This window comes from Diadema setosum, chromosome 16, assembly GCF_964275005.1.
Source record: "Diadema setosum chromosome 16, eeDiaSeto1, whole genome shotgun sequence".
In the NCBI taxonomy this organism is placed as follows: domain Eukaryota; kingdom Metazoa; phylum Echinodermata; class Echinoidea; order Diadematoida; family Diadematidae; genus Diadema; species Diadema setosum.
The window spans coordinates 18,490,164-18,510,583 of NC_092700.1; the positions used below are offsets into that span (position 1 = coordinate 18,490,164).

Here is a 20,420-nt window from a genome sequence, read left to right on the forward strand (position 1 = left end):
TTTGATTTTTTTTTTTTTTTTTTCGTCGAGATGTTTTCATTGCAACTAATTGACAAATTGCCCTACATCGACGTAAATAAGCACTGAATTGATCAGTGTTTTAGTAGTAGCCATGATAAAAAATCATGGGCGTACATACTCGAGCAGGATTTGAACCTACGACCTCCTGATCACCGGACAGGCGTCATCTCCACTAGACCACCGAGCTTTCGCCCGACAACAAGTGTTGGTTCTAGTCCTTATAGCATGCAGCGGGTACTGCTTTGTTATTCAAATTCAAGATTTTTTTTTTTTTTTTTTTTTTTTTTTTTCCGTCGAGATGTTTTCATTGCAACTGATTGACAAATTGCCCTACATCGACGTAAATAAGCACTGAATTGATCAGTGTTTTAGTAGTAGCCATGATAAAAAATCATGGGCGTACATACTCGAGCAGGATTTGAACCTACGACCTCCTGATCACCGGACAGGCGTCATCTCCACTAGACCACCGAGCTTTCGCCCGACAACAAGTGTTGGTTCTAGTCCTTATAGCATGCAGCGGGTACTGCTTTGTTATTCAAATTCAAGATTTTTTTTTTTTTTTTTTTTTTTTTTTCCGTCGAGATGAAAACAAAAAAAAATCTTGAATTTGAATAACAAAGCAGTACCCGCTGCATGCTATAAGGACTAGAACCAACACTTGTTGTCGGGCGAAAGCTCGGTGGTCTAGTGGAGATGACGCCTGTCCGGTGATCAGGAGGTCGTAGGTTCAAATCCTGCTCGAGTATGTACGCCCATGATTTTTTATCATGGCTACTACTAAAACACTGATCAATTCAGTGCTTATTTACGTCGATGTAGGGCAATTTGTCAATCAGTTGCAATGAAAACATCTCGACGAAAAAAAAAAAAAAAAAAAAAAAAATCTTGAATTTGAATAACAAAGCAGTACCCGCTGCATGCTATAAGGACTAGAACCAACACTTGTTGTCGGGCGAAAGCTCGGTGGTCTAGTGGAGATGACGCCTGTCCGGTGATCAGGAGGTCGTAGGTTCAAATCCTGCTCGAGTATGTACGCCCATGATTTTTTATCATGGCTACTACTAAAACACTGATCAATTCAGTGCTTATTTACGTCGATGTAGGGCAATTTGTCAATCAGTTGCAATGAAAACATCTCGACGAAAAAAAAAAAAAAAAAAAAAAAAAAAATCTTGAATTTGAATAACAAAGCAGTACCCGCTGCATGCTATAAGGACTAGAACCAACACTTGTTGTCGGGCGAAAGCTCGGTGGTCTAGTGGAGATGACGCCTGTCCGGTGATCAGGAGGTCATAGGTTCAAATCCTGCTCGAGTATGTACGCCCATGATTTTTTATCATGGCTACTACTACAACACTGATCAATTCAGTGCTTATTTACATCGATGTAGGGCAATTTGTCAATCAGTTGCAACAAAAAAGTTAGTTGAATAGCTCTGTACAATCATGCATCATTGTCAAAGTCAAATGTCCTCTTTTTTACATTTTTCCCCCCCAGATGGTAGTAAGGCAGTATATCTCTCATAGATGGCATGTATTACACTTTTTTGTTTACACTACACTAAATGACATACTGCTTCATATTCACGCTCGTACACTGTAGGTATGCTTTTACGAAAATAAAAAGTGTGAACTTGACCACTTCTAGACATCACAGCACAGTCCCCATGGAAGCACACACACACGCACGCGCACACACACACACACACACACACACAGCCAAGGCCATTGCCAAGCGACGCATTACCTGCATGTCACAATTTGTGAAGTGTTTTTTCATTGTAAGTTTATCAACCCTTTGACCTTTGAACATGACTGTACATGTGGTAAGAGTTTTGAGGTCACAGCTCAAAGCTGTGGAAAGTTATTGAGAGCACACAACATAACATCATGGTACTTAAATATGGGAAAGTTCATTGACATTCTGACCATTGACCATGTCGGAATTCACCAATACTTGAACTTGACTGGCATCTTGGATGATGTACCTGTGGTGGGAATTTGATGGTCATAGCTAAAAACTGTAGAAAGTTGAGATTAATTACACCACAATACTATGTTTACAGTGCTCATCAGGTAAAGTTCATTGACCATTTGACCTTTGACCTTGTGAGAATTTATAATCATTTGAACTTGACCGGCATCTTTAGGTAATGAACCTGAGGTATGAATTTGGTGGTCACAACTCAAAGCTGTGGAAAATTCATGAAAGTACACCACAATACTGTGAGTAGAGAAAAAGTTCATTGACAATTTGACCTATGACCTTGTCAGACTTCACCCATATTTTGAACTTGACTGGCATTTTGAGGTTATGCTCCTGTTGTGGTGGTTTGGTGGTGCTGTCGATAGTTACAGAGAGTACACAAAATTGCTGACAATGCCAACACTGACACTGCCAAAGGAAAAGTGAAGTCTCACTTCCGCTTGACGGGCAAGGAAAAAAAAAATAATAGGAAAGAATTGCTTTTGCTATGCTAAAAATAGAGTAAAAGTTAATATCTCACTGCCTTGTCATGATTTTAAGAACACAAACGGACGACTGTGGTAAGCTTTGCATTTATTATCATCTCTTCTTCTTCTTCTTTTTTTTTTTAATTTCAAGAAGGCAAGCACATCATGACACAGACTTGATACTTTAAAAACATGTTTTGTTTTGTTTGTTTGTTTTTTTGAGCAGGAAAAGATGAGGAAACGTCAGAGATTTTTCTCCTCCCCACCACCAGAGGGCGGACTCTACAATGGTGTCAGTGATTTTATGGGGGCTGCCATTGTACCCACTTAGTAATGGCAGACTTTGCGTACTAAGTATACATTTCTACAGCGCGTATTACGTGAACTTTTGAACTTTTACGCGAGTACGCACTTGATTTTGGCTGCTCCTCGGTTGCTCGTTTGCTAGCGTGTCAGCACGAGGGGTGAGCCTACCGTTGTACCGCCTCGTTGTCATCCAATGCTCCCCTTGCGCTCACAAAACAATAGTACAGGGCGTATGAAGACTCCGCACTCTAGCAGTCACTGGGGAAAATCTCTTTGGGAAAAGTAGAGTATGCACCAGTGCCATCCTTGTCTTGGAGAATGGAAGGGAGCATGGCAGGAACTATAAGTCCTGTTGTAATGAGTAATCAAGTACATGTAAATCAAAGCACAGAGCATCTTTTGGTATTGACACAGACCAGGGTCCCGTTTCGTAAAACTTGTTTTCAGTAACAACTGCCACATTTCTATGACAAATTTGCTCTCAGCCAATCAGATGCAAGGATTTCAGTAGCTTATAACAACTATTGTATTAAACGCGTTATTGATTAGAAGTTTTATGAAACAGGGCCCTGAGGTCCACAAATCAAAATTTGTCGTTCAGTCTGCACTTCACAGCCTGCTAAAGATGTACGCTGTTTCACATCTATAAATATATTCTTTGCCATTCGTACAATGTTTTCATTGATCAATTATAATATATCTGCAGCATAGTTTCTGAAATGGACAAAAACTGGCAATGCCATGGTGATCGGTATCCTGTATGCACCTCCCACCGTTAAAGCTTCAATCAACCCGCTTTGGAATGTTGGATCTGCACAAGGCTGTAACTTCAGTAATCAAGTCACTTGAATTGCTGCAAACTTGACTCTGAAACTGAAATTCAGAGCAAATTGACAGCAATAATACTTGTCACAGTCTGTCCTAAAACAAAGTTTGGTTGAAGTTTGGGAATGTGTACAGTATTGTCCAACAGATATGTACATAAAAGTAATGCCTCACCTTATACACAAATGCAGCCAGCATTCATTTAAGAGTACTTGAAGGCTTTGTTTGCAAAAACCGATAAGTCCATTTTTGAAGATTTTGAAGTACGATCTCTGTCATAAAGTACAAAATAATACCTTTTGAATGATATATTGGTCACTACATATAAAGGTATATTTTTGAAGTTATGGTCAAAAGAAGCAAAAATTTTCTTATTATTCTCTTTATTTTTCTTGACCTTTAATCGCAAATATCTCCATTTGGCAAATATGGACTTATCGGTTTTTGCAAACAAACTCTTCAATTGTTTTCTCTCATATCATGCTTCCACTGAGTTTTTCAAAATACTTCTTGATAGTGTAAAGTGAATAAATAATTAAATTTCCAACAATGATTTTAACCCTTGTGATTCATTGAACCTATCAAAAATCAGAAACAAGATCTTCTCTGGAAAAGAAAGCCCTTGTGTCAAATTTGATTATCCCTGGTCTGGTATACATTGTAACTTTTTTCACTGCTAACCGAAAGTTGTCTTTGTATGTACAATGTAGCTGACCTATGACATGCAGACCTCAGCTCACGACCTTTGCCCTCTTGATGCCAACAATAAATTTTGACTGGATGAAAGGATGTGCAATGAGTTTGGCACAGCTTCCCTGAGTCTTCGTTCGGTTCAAAGTTGAATATGTTGTGTGTAATGCCATGATGGAAGAATAAGGAGCAGAGAGATGGAAAACGATACATTATATATATATATTTTTTTTTGTTCCATCTTTTCTTCTTCCTTCAAATGACCTTTCATGTGCTGGCAATGTGCATCTCCATTCCAACAAATACATTACACAATGTTAAAATGACTACATAATACTGAGTGCAGCTGCATGATTGCAAACACCAATGACCAAAGTACACATAGACATCATTTGTTACCCAACAAATGGATAATATTTATAATACATATAATATCAACACATAATAATAGTATTTCTAGAATCTATTTACTTTGTTAAATTTCTGTCACAGACATGATCATGATCACATTATGCCCTCAGTCAATGTTGTCGTTGATAAAATATTTCTCTTTCACATTTAACTTTCTACAAAATAAACTTAGATGGGCGCAGCAAGGTTTACTTCACTGTCCTATTAGGGAACACATTTAAAAGAAAGCATCAAAACTTACAGAGAGCTTGACATTTGAATGAAAAGGTACAATTGATATACGATCTTCCAGTATAGAGTCAGGACAGACGGCAAGAAGTGTAGTTCATGTACACAAACTTACATATGTAGAATGTTGTTACAAGGTTGGATATAGTAAGATACACTGTACCTGTACAACAATAATTTTGCACGTCTCGTCCCTTGTACAAGGGAACCTCTTTTATGACAAGCTACTTGGGACCATTGAAATTTCCTCCTTATATTGGGTATCTCGTTACATGAGGGATATTATAACGATTATATTATTAATGATTATAAAAGGAAAAGGGCAGGCCAAATTACCTTGCTATGTCGAGTATTGCTCTACATGTTGTATAGCCAACCTCGTTAAAACAAGGTTGCACTGTTTATTTCTACATTTTTTATCCCTGATAAGGACAAAATTTTAGTGGTACTAAAGCAGCTCATTTTGACAAGGTTCACCATGTACTATTTACATGTCCTCCATCAGTTTGTTTGTTCTCTATAATCACATTAAGGGTTGCATAATTGGGCAATTCGAATGCACAACAATACTCGTCTATCAAATTTGCACTTTTCACGGTAACACTGCCACTGTGAGTCATAATCAAAATCTTGGTCCTGATTATCAATCAGCAACAATGATTTAACCCTGAAGTCAAGATTGTTTGAAATGGGCATTAAATATGGAGACTGCAGCAAGATTCACAGGGCACAGTAAAAGGTCTCACTGCTTACCGAGTAATGACCCTGTCTGAATGAGGTACTGGTCAAGAATGCACCAATGCAACATCAACTTCTGTATTATTGAGTCTAGATCTCTCGACTGCAATATGCCTGCAGTTGTAATGGAGTGAGGTTTGTGACTGACACGCACACACCTGTTGGCACATGTGAGATGGGTGATGATGTATCGAATCATAATGCTCCTTGCAGAGGCAGCATCACAATGGAGCAAGGCTGGGACAAAGGGAAGCCATTGTCAGTGTCCTTCCCTCACCATGATCTGGCTACACCAGTTCCAGACCAAGTCTGCCATGAGCTCGCTCGTCTCCAGGCAGAAAGCGTGCTCCAGTCCGCGGCGGCAGAGCCGAACGTCGGCCCCGGGCAACCGCTTGCGCATGCTCTCGTAGTGGCTCCGCGGCGCCCAGCCGTCCTTGGCGCCGTAGTAGATGACGAACTTGTCAAGGTGCGACTCTATGGTGCGGTGGTCGGCGTGGCCAATGTTCTCCATCTCAGCGGCAGCCATGTACAGGCAGTTGTGCAGACGGGCTGGCTCAGCAAGTTGAAGCAACGCATGGAACACACATTCTGGAATCTGAGCAGAAATATGACAGACAGTTTTGAATGGGGACTACGGGGCCTGTTTCCAAAAGCTCTAAAATCAATCCCAAGTTCAATTTAACTGAGTTACCTACAATTTTTTGGTCAATCAGTCCTAAGAAGCTATGAATTGTCCCATTAACCCATGTGAGAATATCTTACACCCACCTTGCCACATTCTAGAATACATCCTGAAGGTCTGTGTATCCATCCCAAGAACATCTGATCCAAATCTGTCCCAACTTTGAGTTCATTGTATGGTGTGATTATAGTTCCCATGTGAGTGATGCAGAGCCCTCCTCATGCAGCAGCATTAGAAGCTGCTATGTAGGTCAAGGATACTTGAATACCTGGTCAACAATACTCATTCTATGATCATAAATTCTGCATTATGCTAGTTGCTGCAACATCAATTATCAAATATGTGCATTAAGTGCAACATAGGGATTGGTTGCAATGATCGAGGCAGCTGTGTATTATGTACATTTATCCAGCACTGCACACTGGCACTGGTCCCTGACCAGTAAAAATCACTGTCAGTGTCTGACCAGTAACTTTTTCAGGAATGAACCAGTCAAAAATGGAAAAACTGGGAACAAACTGGTCTGACAGACAGGTCAGACCAGTAGAAAAAATGGGTTAGTATGCAACCCTGATTTAACTCTTGATATTGTTGTAGTCTATATCTTCTGGTCTGATCAAATACATTGATTGAATATTTCAGGTCTTTATTGTTTTGTAGTCTTGCACATACAGCATACATATATGTATATTTAAAATTTATAAAGTGCCTACATTCTACTATTACATAAAAAGCTGTTGAAATACAAATGGCTTGACATCCAACATCCCCCATGTGACAAGACAAATTCGGAAGTGAGGCCTTTACAATGCCCCCCCCCCCCATCCCTTTGAAACCAGTCCACAGATTTCCTCTTACTCTTCGGCCCTTGAACCACCACTGCACCATCCTCCACTTTACCCAGTCAGAGAGGTAGTAGTTGATGTGGCACAGCCCCACCAAGGCCCAGCGCAGGTAGACGACCATGTTTCCGATGGTCCTCCCGTTGGGCGTGTCCCATATGTGTTCCAGCGTCGGGAAGAGGAGGACAGCTTTGAGGAGGTTTAGTTGAGGCATTCTTCTGATCAGCTCAACAATGATGTAACAACCTGGAGCAAAGAGGAACGGAGAAGTCAGATTGTTTGGCAATTGAAATGGGACCGAGTCAGATTTTAACAATGTATTGCACAAAGTATATCATTTACAAATTCAAGGAATGATACTAACACAATAACATAATAACAACTAGAAATGTCGCTTTGGCGACTGGTATGCCTCCGCCATAATGCATGATTTTCCCAATAGGTCTAGATAGTACATGTGGACAATGTGTGATTACATTTTCACAAAATTGGCAAAATATTGAAATGACAAGTTTGTCACAAATGTGTTGAATGTTCACCTTCCTTGACCTAGGTTTAATTGGATGAATAGGAGAGCATGTATCTAGGGATTTAAGGACTTTAACTTGACTTTGACCCATTCATACATTTAGGCAATGAGTAATTTTCAAGGTACAGGTGTGGAGAAAAAGTGCAATTTCTGAATTGAATAGTAAATTGTTACCATTTTCATCTGGCCCTTGACCCTAAAATTCATAAGATAATCACTTTCAGGTAGAACATGCATAATATGTACTAAGTTTCAAGATACAGTAAACCTCGGATAAGTCGACATCGAGTGAGTCGAAAATCACTTAACTCGAAGCAAAATAAAAAGTCCCGATTTTTCCCTATGTATTTTCTCTAAGAAATATTTGGATAAGCCGAAGTACGAGAGTCGAATTTCGGCTGTGTCGAAGTAAAACCTTCAGTCCCTTTTGTACAAAACACACGCAATTTACATCACTTGAGCCGAAGAAGATTTGTCTGGCATTCTCATTACATTTTCGAGAACAAAAAAATCGGCATGTCGCAGAACCCCGTCCCCTGACCTGCTGCAGGTAAGCATGCACACTCGCCGTACCGCTCCGCACGCATGTCGAATACATACACGTTGATTGTATACATGTACATTGTATACACACAGCACATCGATCCATACTTTATCCACACACACAGCACATCCATACTTGGTCAACCAATCGCTGCTTTAATATTTTAGTGACAGGCCAAGTGGGCGGAGCTTGTTTGTGCGTGCCCGGCTGGCTGTATAGTTTTGTTCAATGGAGGTGGGATGGGCCTGGGAGAGTGTTTGTCTCAGGGTAGGTTGACAGAGATGGCTACCTATGTTGCACCATAGACATAGCACATGCACATTGCGACATTAGCATGCACATTGCCACATTAGCGCAGACATTCTAAGAACTACGTTTAACTACTAGTATTGATACAAATTCCATGTTCAATTTAGAACAAAATAAGAACATTATCTTCAAGAACAGACAAATTTGAATGCAAACACACACACGCACGCACACACACACACACATGCATGCAAATGTACTATAATACATGTACATAACTGTGAGTCGAAAAAAAATCGACTCTATCGCGAGAGTCGAAGTTCACTTAAGTCGACGCATTTTTGACAGTCCCGAGAGCTTCGACTCATGCGAGGTTTACTGTAATTTGAGCCACTTCGAGATATGGAGGAAAAAGTTAGTTCAGCACTTTCACTTGATCTTTGACCTTTTGACCTTTGAGGCAAAAAAAGAAGAAAAAAAGACTTTCCAGAGAAATTCTATTAGGTTACACATGCATACACCAAGTGTAAAAAACTAATAACCCTGCTGGCATTGCATAAATATGAGGGAAATAGTAAAATTTTGAAGTGTTGCACTTGACCTTTGACCCCTGACCTTTGACCCCATGAACCCTACATTCTCTAGATAATCACTTCCAGTCAGTACATGTATATACTATGTTCCATGAAGATACCTTGAACAATTTTCCAAGGCACGGAGAAAAAAAAAAAGAAGTTTTAATATTTTTACTTGACCTTTTGACCTTTGACCTTTGACCTCATGACCCAAACTTTCACCAGAGAATCTTAATTGGGTAATACATGTATACACTAAGTTTCAAGAAAATATCTTCAGGCATTCAATAGATATGGCGAAAATAGTGAAATTTCATGTATTTGACCCTGACCTTTTTACCTTTGACCTTTGACCTCATGACGCAAACTTTCACCAGAGAATCTTAATTGGGTAATACATGTCTACACTAAGTTTCAAGAAAATATCTTCAGGCATTCAATAGATATGGTGGAAAAAGTGAAATTTTATGTATTTGACCTTGACCTTTTGACCTTTGACCTTGAGCATGTGCACCCAAAAGTTGATAGGCACAACTTCACCCCCTAATACACATACATGCCAAGTTTCATTAGGATACCTCAACAGGTTTTGATAGTTACCTTGTCCACAAAATTCATTACGGACGGACGGACGGACAGACAACCCGAAAACATAATGCCTCCGGCACCACTTCGTGGCGGAGGCATAAAGATGATAGTATTATAACAATAGCACTACTACGACATGTAATACAGTCAACCTTGCTTGTGTTGACCTTGCATAAGTCGAAAAATTGCCTAAGATGAAGGTCTTTATAAGTCCTATTCTCTTGGTGTTCTATTGATTTTCATCCCCCATACTGTAAGTCCAATTTCCTCTGAAGTCAAAGCTATTTCTTCAGTCCTAATAGGCTTGGCCACATTTTTCGTCTCCCTTTGGGTGGCCACTATAGACAGGTTCGACTGTACTTCATAATTTTCCTGAATACTAGTAAAACAATGAACCAGGAAATACTTTAACTACGCCACAAATCTCCAACACGTGATGATATGTACTGCTTTTAAATTGCACATGAGAGTTTCGAAATGATCCTTTCTGTTTATTCTCCAAACCATGGTACGAAGGAGGAAAAAGAGATATTGAAAGGTCAATCTCAGCCTAGCCATTCTTCAGAATCATTGTTTTACGCTGCAATCATGTCTCCAAAAATCAGAAATGTTCCTTTCAATATTCTCAAAATGAAAAAAATATTTACAGCTTGATGTGACTCACCACACCATCACCGCATTCAAACTTGAAATACTTATTCTCACAGTATGTCCATGTCTCAATTCCCACTAACTCGTTGAGGACGGACTGATTTTGCTATAACACGCATTTCCCATAGACACTTGCTTGAGTGTTCTTGGGACTCTTCTCCAACGGGTTCAACTCACCTACAGAATGACCAATGAGAACCAGCTTGACCCCTTCTGGTACGTGGTCATCGATGAACGCCATTTTGTGCTCAATCTGTTGTCTGAGGTCATAGATCTCATCATCTCGATCAACCGCTGCAAAGGGAACAAAAGCCTTGAAGCGTGAATTAACGTAGGAATGTGACTATCAAACAGAAAAGAAAGAAATGAGAAGCTAATGGACACTGAAATTGCAGACTTTCCAATAAGATTATGCTGCTCAAGGAATTGCTGTGAACACTTCCTCAAAAACAATACCGATAGTTCACATTGTCTTAATCAATATGTCATTTTCTTGGCAATGTTACAAAACATAGCAAACTTTCCTTCAAACAACTTGGGTATTCTTTTCCTGTTTTTCTTTTTTATATATTAAAGCACCATGAGAGCGACAGGTACCTTTTAACACCATGATACATAATGCCTTTAAAGAAATATATAATTATATATATAAATATATACATATATATATATATATATATATATATATATACATATGTATTTTCTTAATGATATTGATAGAACTACAATAATTCCATTAGCAGGTTAATTATATAGCCCACATTTAAGTTTGTAGTACTTAATATCATAAATTCTTTAATTCTATTCTTAGAGGCATTACCTGTGGTATTTACAATTTGCAGATGAAACAAAAACCCAGCTTTAGTGCTTGGAAATAGTTCTAAAGGTGAGTTAGAAATAGAAACAACCAATGTAAAAATTTGAATCAGTATAATCAGTGATAAGTATTGTTAAATATACACAAGTATCTCTGATTTCTCCCTTTTTTTTCTCCTTGGGGTAAATTGAGTGATTTGTTCCACATTTATTTCTACATGTAGGCCTGAGATGCTCAGAGTGTTTTGAGAAAGAGCTAAATCTTTTGGCTTCATTGTAGCATTGTTCTTAACTCACCTTTTAATTTCTCCTGGAGACTTTGAGGAACTTCTGCATGTCCAGCATGCGACACAACCCATGCTGGTGTTGTGTAGCCGCTTGCTTTGTAGAGTGTCTGACAAAACAACTCATAGAAATCAGGAACACCTGGATTGCCTTCAAACATAAGTACAAATTAAAAAAAAAAAAATTAATGTCTTCACACACAAACATTGAAAAATGAATACAAACAACAAAGGAAATATGAGAGAATTAATTAACAAGCAATAGTGTCATTTGATTTTTTTTGTGACTTTTCAAAGTGCATTTTACAAAGAATCTTAGAATACAGGAAACACAGTCATTCCTTGGTGTTTCTGTCACTGTCACTGTCACTGTCGGACCAGTAAATTTTTTAGGAATGGGCCAATAAAAGATGGAAAAACTGGGTACCTACTGGTCCGCCCAGTCTGTCAGACCTGTAGAAAAAATGGGCTAGTGTGCAGCCCAGTACAGTTTATGATGACAAATGGAAAAAAATAAAAAAAATAGAAGACACACACACACACACACAGAAAGGGAGAGGGGGGAAAAGCTCCAAGAAGTCAACAACCTCTTACCTGGTATGACAAGGAAAAGTACTTTTGGAGTTTTTGTGCTCTTGGGGTCAGAGAATCCCCCGCCAACCTTGATGATTCTGGTGGGCATGCCATCCACCAAGACATTCTCTGTGATGGCAGTGGCATCCTCCTCACAGGACACGCCCGACGACGAGATGGAGGATGAGGCCATTTTCTCCCAAAAGATCCAGGCTCAAGATGTCTGGGATGTGAGATCAACACAGGCGAACACACAGTGAACATTTCGATCAGTATGCTAGCCACAGCAAAGAATGTGTTCGTCTTTGAAATGCATGCATGACAACTGCAGACTTTGTACAAACTATACTCAGTAACGAGAGTAGACACAGGCTTCTTGCATTGCGATCTCAAAAGCAGTCCTTTCTTTTGATAGTGAAAGAGAAAGGTTGTGTAAAAAATGGAAAAGAATCTGTTGTATATTCAAAGAAACACTGCTTCATTGCTGTGTGCCTTAGTTTGTTGTTTGCTGGGCTAATTTTTTGGAAGATAGGATGTACTGGAGCTGGATCTGGATGTATACAATGCTAGGCCCTTCAGGGTGTAAATGCATTGACGTAGAGAGAGAGAGAGAGAGAGAGAGAGGGAGAGGATGCAAGAGTGTTTTAAAGGGATCTTCAAGGAGTTAGTATGGTAGAAGGCAAGTTTACATACATGTACTGTCACTTTCAGATGGGAAATAAGAGTGTCAGAACTGATCACTTTGCGCCCGGATGGGATTTTAGTACTTGTTGTTATAGTGCACTCTAGCCCAACCAGACGCCATTCGAAGCACGGCGTCAGACAAGCGGGGCCTCGCCATCACATTGGGGAACCACAACACAACTACAAAACTTATATCAATTTATATGTTACTTATAAAAATCTATACATTACAAACAAATACTCACAAACTTATAAAAATGTATACATTACTCATAAAAATCTGTACATTACTCGAGTAAAGTGCATGCTTATATTACAGAAGGTACATTCAGAGTCCATTGTAAGAGCCCTTGCGATAAGCACATGGAACAAAAAAATGACACTTTCTAGCGCAATCCGTGACGTCGGGGTTCATCGTTGCAGAATTCAAAATGGCGCGTTGACCTCTGGAAATTATGCGCATGTGTGACCGGAAGTGCTCCATAGCAAGCATGGCGTGCGTTGTCTGCTGCGCAGCGATCTTTTGCGTGCGTGCACTGCTTGAGTGTAGCAGCACGGTCGACAGCACGCGTGACCTTTTAAAAGTGCATTCAGATTGCATGAACTTCCGATGTCTGGCGTGAAAGATGATGTATTTATATGTACTGTTTGCACATGCTGCATATGGTCAATTCCAGCGTAACGGACATGACATTCAGACCACTTTTTTGTGATTCAAACCATCACACAGTGAAATTGGGAGTCTCCAAAAGTTTCTAATTGAGTTTATCAGACACATTTAAGTATATGGAACGTACACTGAAAATTTCATGGAAATTTATCAAGTGGTTGTTGAGAAATTGCATTTTTAGCGAGCGTAACGGACATGACACTAAATGGACAAGGCATTTTGATCTACTTACCATTATGAAAATTCCTGTGAATTTTTGGATAAGGTGCAGCTGGTTTTGGTCTTGATTAAACCTTTAGGTCATGCTTTACTCATAAAGTCCTAATTTAGAGTAGTTTAACTGTTCATTATTTTTTGATAGTTTAAAATATTGCGTAACGGACATGACACTTCGAGTGTAACGGACATGACAGTTTTGTCCACTTTCTGTAAGCTAAGAGAATTTTTTTATTACAAGGTATAGCAGATATTCAATTGTTGGCATAGTAAGGTTAGAACATAGGGACACACATCATAACTGCAATCCTGTAATATTTCTTATATTTATATCATTTTAGGGGGGTTAGTCTTTGTATATATTTACAAAACAAACAAATATAAAAAAAAATTCACTCCTGCACCAGCTAGCTACAATTAGTGACAAATTTCCAGTTACTACCACCCACCATAGCAAAACAGGACATATTATTATCTTATACTGTGGTTATTTTTTTCTTAGTGGCCTAATATTTGATACTTAGTATTATACACCAGCGTAACGGACATGACACCCTTGTAAAGGTGAACCATATTTTCACTTCTTTGTTTCAAAATAAAAAGATTAAAATAACTGCACACTGCTATTACATTATGTTCTTGAACAAAACATCAAAAAGTCCTTTTATTGCAGGTTTCAGTGATCTAACAGCTACTCTAAAGCACATGGAGTACAATGCCCAGAGTACCACAATGGCATACATGTACAACACAGAAGATCATGTCTCCATATCTGCGGATAGGCAAAGAAAACAGAACAAACCAGAACCAGATCTGTATGAAATAAAAAGTTTGAATACAACATCATTAAAATGAACTCAGGATTGCATCAACTTTTATGCAATGAAACAGGACCACAAAACTGTTAGGTACCATTATCAAATTAATGTTATCATCTGAAAGAAATAAGGTATGTAAATTTTATTTCTGCAAAGTTCTTTCATTTGGCATTAATGTCATCCTTGGAGTAGAATCATCCTAAGTTATCCAATCTTGGATAGACTATTGTAGAAACTTCCACTGCTAGTACCAGTACTTTATCATTGTCAACAAATGCTTACTTTCTTGGCTAGAAGTGAATGATCAAGCCCCTTTTTTTTCTGAGAATTTTCACAACAAATACCGGTAATCCATTTCCATGTAGAGTGGTCACCTGGGCAACAAAGTATTTCTTGTTTTCTTCACGGCAAATTCAACTCGTACAAATTGTATAATCAACTTCTTGCTTGCTTAGGCTTGCCAGAGTGGTGTACTGGTTACATTATTCTCACCAGCTTGTGAGTAGGACTTTTTGAAATACTGGATGCTTTCCCTACCAACTGGTTGTACCTTTCAGTGGATAAACATCTTCTCATAGCATCTAAAAATTGTGCTTTTTGTACGATGCTGTGCGCTGTCATATATACCGGTATATCCCTTGGCATAGAGGTACATCTACATGTAGTTTAGTTGTATTGATGAAATGGATATGCAGCATTCAGACCGACTTTCTCTGACGATAGAGCTACATGTACTGTCAACACGCTTAATAAAGAAACAATTCCATTCTCAGCCCTCTTGGCAAGTGATATCTCATTAACGTGCCACTGAAGGTGTGGATTCATAGAGTCATAGAGATCAGAGAGGTACATGTATGGATGCAGCACAAACTTTTTTTTTTAATTATGGGACAACACCATCATTGAAGACATTGATGCTGGTGACATTTGGATTCTTTGTTGTATCATCAGTGATCATGTTCATTGGATGCACGAGGATCCATTTGTGCAGGAGTTCCTGGCTGTTGTGTTGACTCCATGGCGAATATGTGTTAAATGTTGTCTACAATGTACTTATATGTAGAAAGTGCTCATTTTAAGTATTGAAGGGAAGGCCAACAGTGAAAACTCCATTGTCTAAATACTCCTTGGAATGACAGCTGCTGTTTATCAGTCAGGATTACAAGAGGTGGGAATGGATCAAACCGGTGTAACAGGGTAGCAAGATCATCTAAAATCAACAGTCTTCCAGTGGCAGAAAGCAAAGTCTGCTTGTTTTTGTTTTATTGAGTGATGTGCAGACTTAATTATTTACTCAAGTATAGAAATGTCCTACTATCCTCAAACAATTAAAACTAATCACCACCCTGTTTCACTGAGCCACAGTGTTATTTCTGCCACTTGTCTAATATGAGGTGTCATGTCCGTTACGCAAAGCGTCATGTCCGTTACGCCATTTACAGGAAAACTAGAAGTGGTATACAAAAGTGGTTTCCACACATGCAAGGGGATTCAATCCTAACATAGAATATGAATTTGCAGCAACTTTACACTAATTTCCTCTTGGCTATGAGAACTTATAGTAAAATACGTAACGGACATGACGCTTCAAATGTTAGAGAAATCACACAACTTTGAGGATCAATGGGTCAAAAACTGATGAATGCTGAGGAAGTTGGTTGTGATTTTCCGTTGATATATACACTGGACTATAATTCAAAAGCTGAACAAGGCCTCTAGGACATTATCTGGCCTGCTTTAGAGACAGGAACACTAAACTCTTTAAAAATAGCCAAATTTTTGCCTCACTGCAACACATCATACAGTATTTTCATTGACTGAGAAAAATACAAAATTTTGTAATGACAAAGATGAGACTAGTGAAAATTGAAAATATATATGTTACTTTTTCAGAATATTTGAGAACTTAAATGAAACTCAAAACTTCATTTTTTCACCAAAGTGAACATTTCTCATGGAATTGCCCATATAATCTTCATTTTTGGGAAGTTGTAAAATGTGTATTAATGTCAATACCAATAACATAGACATGAAGTCTCATTAATGAAGATTACATTCAATGAGTTTGAAATGACAAAAAATGATCCAATGTCAAGTATCAAAACTCAACGCGATTGTAAAATTCCCGCTGAGCTTGCTCTGTGTTGTGGGCCACTCGAGCTCTGGTACAGCCCTGTCGCTATTTATACAGTGACTGGGCTGTGTATAGTTACCGGTAAGTGCACTCCTGTTAAAACAAACATGGTATAAGTATAACAAAATTCCTGTTACGATCATACAAGGAAGCACAAATTCAGACTGCAACAATATCCGCTATCTCCTAAGGCTACTTAGTTATACTATACTATACAACTACTACTAGTTATACCATCATGTCTAGCCCACCACAAGACAAACAGGACAGCGCATCATCCATTAACCAGGGCTCCACACTAACTTTTATTTTTGGTGGCCCAAAGGCAAACATCCGACCTTTTTTGGTGGCCCGATCAGGCCATCAAATTCTTCATTTCTAAAAGTTTGGTGGCCCGACGTGCGTTTTTGGTGGCCCTGGGCCACCGGGCCACCGTTAGTGGCGTTACTAGAGTAACTGCGTCAGTAAGCGGCCGTGCAGCCGTTCGCGGCAGGTACAACATACACGGTAATATACAGCTAAACACAGCATTGCACTGTTACATGCACACTACACATATACTAACACACTAGCAATCAACAAAAACCAACCGATAAAATGGGCACCATCTCTGACGAAAGTGAAATTTTCTCACCTAAATGACAACATATCGCATCCAAAATGAAATTTTTGGTACTTCTTAACATAACAGTTAAGAAACAATGGTCCAAGAAACTGGATTTTTTGTCGTTTTCTCGATGTTCATGGATTTTGAAAACATATCCTCACGTAAAATAGAATTTTCGCGAGCCAATGTGGGCCGCCATTTTTTTCGGAAAGTGGATGTTACCATCGAAAAAAATGAGAAAAACACGTGAAAGACATCAACAACACCGCCAGAATTGCGATCTTGTTTGCGGCCAATGCAAGTGCGCCCGCTATTTTCACGTACGTGCTTTCGCAATGGGAATTGGCGCTTACACAATGTTCGCGAGACATGTAAAGGCGTTCAGCTAAAGATCGCGGAGCACGCGCGTATTGCATAGGGATTGTACATCGTGCCGCAAGCAGAAATACTACGTCGCATATCGCCCTTATCGGCGAAAATTGTGCCGGGTTTTGCCCTCGTAAATCATGAAAACTGCGTTGGTCAGTGGTAAATTTCTTTCATGAAAACAATTGCGTTAATGAATAATCTTGTCTATGATATATGAAATGGTTGAAAATAATTTGCCTGATTTGTTTACAAGTTGGAAAAACCCTTAACAATGCTTAAACTGCCGCAAACGGGATATTTTACTCTAGAGTAGAGTGTCGAGCCCTGCATTAACTATATACACAGCCCTGTCGTTGTACACCATCCAAATGGCTATCTGGTTCCATCTCCAGGACAGAGCAACATAAACAGTTCTTCTCTAGCTTCTTTAACTTTCTACTTAGTCTGATCTAGACTATGTGATATGGATCATGATTGATAATGATAAATTGATGCGTGCACACACACACACCAGTACACACACACACACAGACACACACATGTGTCATAAGTAAATCTGCAAGAATCTTCAGGATTGAAGGAGGCAAAATAAACAGAAGAAGAAGCCTACAGAGTCTATAACTACTATCCTTGTAGAAGGTCTCTACATCCGCGGTCCGATCTGCTCTCTTGATCCTTGGCCTACATTGTTCAATTCATGAATAGGTACACATATTGCAAGGTGTGGGACTGCACATTAATAACGCATGCCATTCCAGTTACCAGCCAGCCAGCCGGTACTTGCCACTGCATATCTGCAGTCAAATTACATTCATTACCTTTCCTGAGATTCTTATCAAAATCTTATGAAGTAGTGACTAAGTACCGTAAGTCCACATAATGGAAAGATTTGAGAGTAACTGAATTTTACCTTCACCAACTTCACCATTCATCACGGTATTCAACAACAGTTAGTGCCCACACCGGCCGGTGCATGCTTGTGTGTGCGCGTGCATGTGTAGGCTAGGCCTATTGTGCAATATTGCTTTCACCACACACACCACGGCACGGAGCGGATGACACTGAACGGCACTGCCTGACATGACAGTAGGCACAGTCTACACTCAAATCAGCGGTGATTTCTTGTTGTCACACTGATGCAACGTGATTCCGTTAGTTGAGAGGTAAAACTTTATGAAGAATCTTTCTATGATTATAGAATTTTAAACAGCGATAGACTGGCGAACAAAGTCATAATGGGGGGGGGGGGGGGGGTGGGGTAAAGGACGGACGATTCTAGTCCCATGCGACCATTTTTATGTTAGTACGTTATATAGTGTAAGTTGGTGGAGCTAGTTAGAGCGAGCATTTGGCAACCCTGGGTTTTCCCTACGGTGCGGTGGACACGTACTCACCTACTGTACGCGTTCAAGGACACAGCGTGCGCGCTGCCATATTGTCTCACTGTACGCTCTGACAACGAGTGGGGGCGCTGATCACTTTCGGCCGATTTAATTTATCGCACTTCCTGTTACTACGGTAAAAGATCGAGACCTACGTTTTGGCGGCAATTTTGAAATAATCTCAAGGTCACATTGTCCTAAAATGTGGATATATGAAAACAGAAAGAGCCCTCATCGTCCTTTGTCATCACAGATATAGATGACATTATGAAATTATGTTAACCAAGCCCTCTTCTCTCACTGCCTCAACACATCGCCAAACACAGTCAGTTCCACGCATATTTTCCACAATATTTAGCCCACTTCATTTTGACAATTTTTGAACATATTTCAAACAATAACCAAAGTTTTTCCATAGTGCCTTTTGAGTTTTCTTTGTTAAGTGATACATATTTTTTGATTCTGTAATTTCAATTGCAAGTCTAATTGGGCAGTTTTTTTTTTTTGATTGACTTTATATTACCATGCATGCCTGTGTTAACACAGGCTTGGATGCCCATAGGGACCATCTGTCTCACGTGTGCAGGGTGTGTGGTGGCAGGCTTGCCACCTCAAAAAAATCCCATCCATGTCATGGATACAATGACATGTTCAAACAAGTAATGTCCATCGACTTGGATGATGATGAAAGGGATGTGCATCCTCCATGTATGTGCCACGTATGCTATTGCCAGATAGTGCTGTCAAAAAAAGTGCCCACAAATGTTGTTAATTGGCAGCGGCATCCTCGTGTTGGCATATGTAGTGTATGTTCGCTGGAAATGGAGAAAGGCAAAGGTGGGCGCCCTAAAAAAATCACAAAAAATCTAGCAAAAAATTTGCACATGCACAAATGCAAGATGGGAACCGAGACCGCGGAAGCACCACCAGTGATAGACACCAGGAAGTACGACGTAACAATTACATGCACGCAGTGTTTGCAGGTGGTGCGATTATCTTCCATTGCACAGCACACATGCGTGAATACTGCTGAGACAGCACTCCATGACCACATATATCACAAAAAACCTGAAACACACTCAAATGATCTTACACAATCTGAAAAAGAGGCAATAGCCGTCAAAGTTGTGAAAGAAAAGATTACCAAATCCGCAAACAAAACGGCCTTTCTCAAGGATGGCAACTTTGGACAGGTAATGTATATTTCTTTTTTGTTTATTAAAATAATATATGAAAAAGAAACTTAATTGTATTGTATATTACAATATAAACTATAAATTCATATATGAATCATATCATATAAATTACTTTAGGATCTTACACTGTTGCAGTGTTATGTATAGATTATTTCCTCTACTTTTGAGGGGGACAGGACATAGGATATCAGTGTAATGCAGATACATGCTGTCATTTCCATATTATTACTGTATAAGTTATATATCTTGCGGGAAGCAGGGTGGGGATATCTTCACGAGTCAGTCTTTACCAAAAAAAAAAAAAATCCCTTTCCAACATTTGGCTATTTACAGCTA

At 39.3% G+C, this 20,420-nt stretch overlaps 1 protein-coding gene across 1 annotated transcript; it reads right to left on the reverse strand.

Annotated features, from left to right (window-relative positions):
• Nucleotides 1-4,542: 4,542 nt before the first annotated feature.
• LOC140239931 (lipid droplet-associated hydrolase-like) lies at nt 4,543-18,467 on the reverse strand. The gene is made up of 6 exons (XM_072319749.1): nt 18,417-18,467; nt 12,030-12,231; nt 11,449-11,586; nt 10,513-10,629; nt 7,216-7,445; nt 4,543-6,270 (listed from the first exon to the last, which is right to left on the reverse strand). Exons 2-6 carry the CDS (start codon nt 12,199-12,201, stop codon nt 5,935-5,937), a joined length of 993 nt encoding a protein of 330 aa, XP_072175850.1. The 5' UTR covers nt 12,202-12,231; nt 18,417-18,467; the 3' UTR covers nt 4,543-5,934.
• Nucleotides 18,468-20,420: the final 1,953 nt, after the last annotated feature.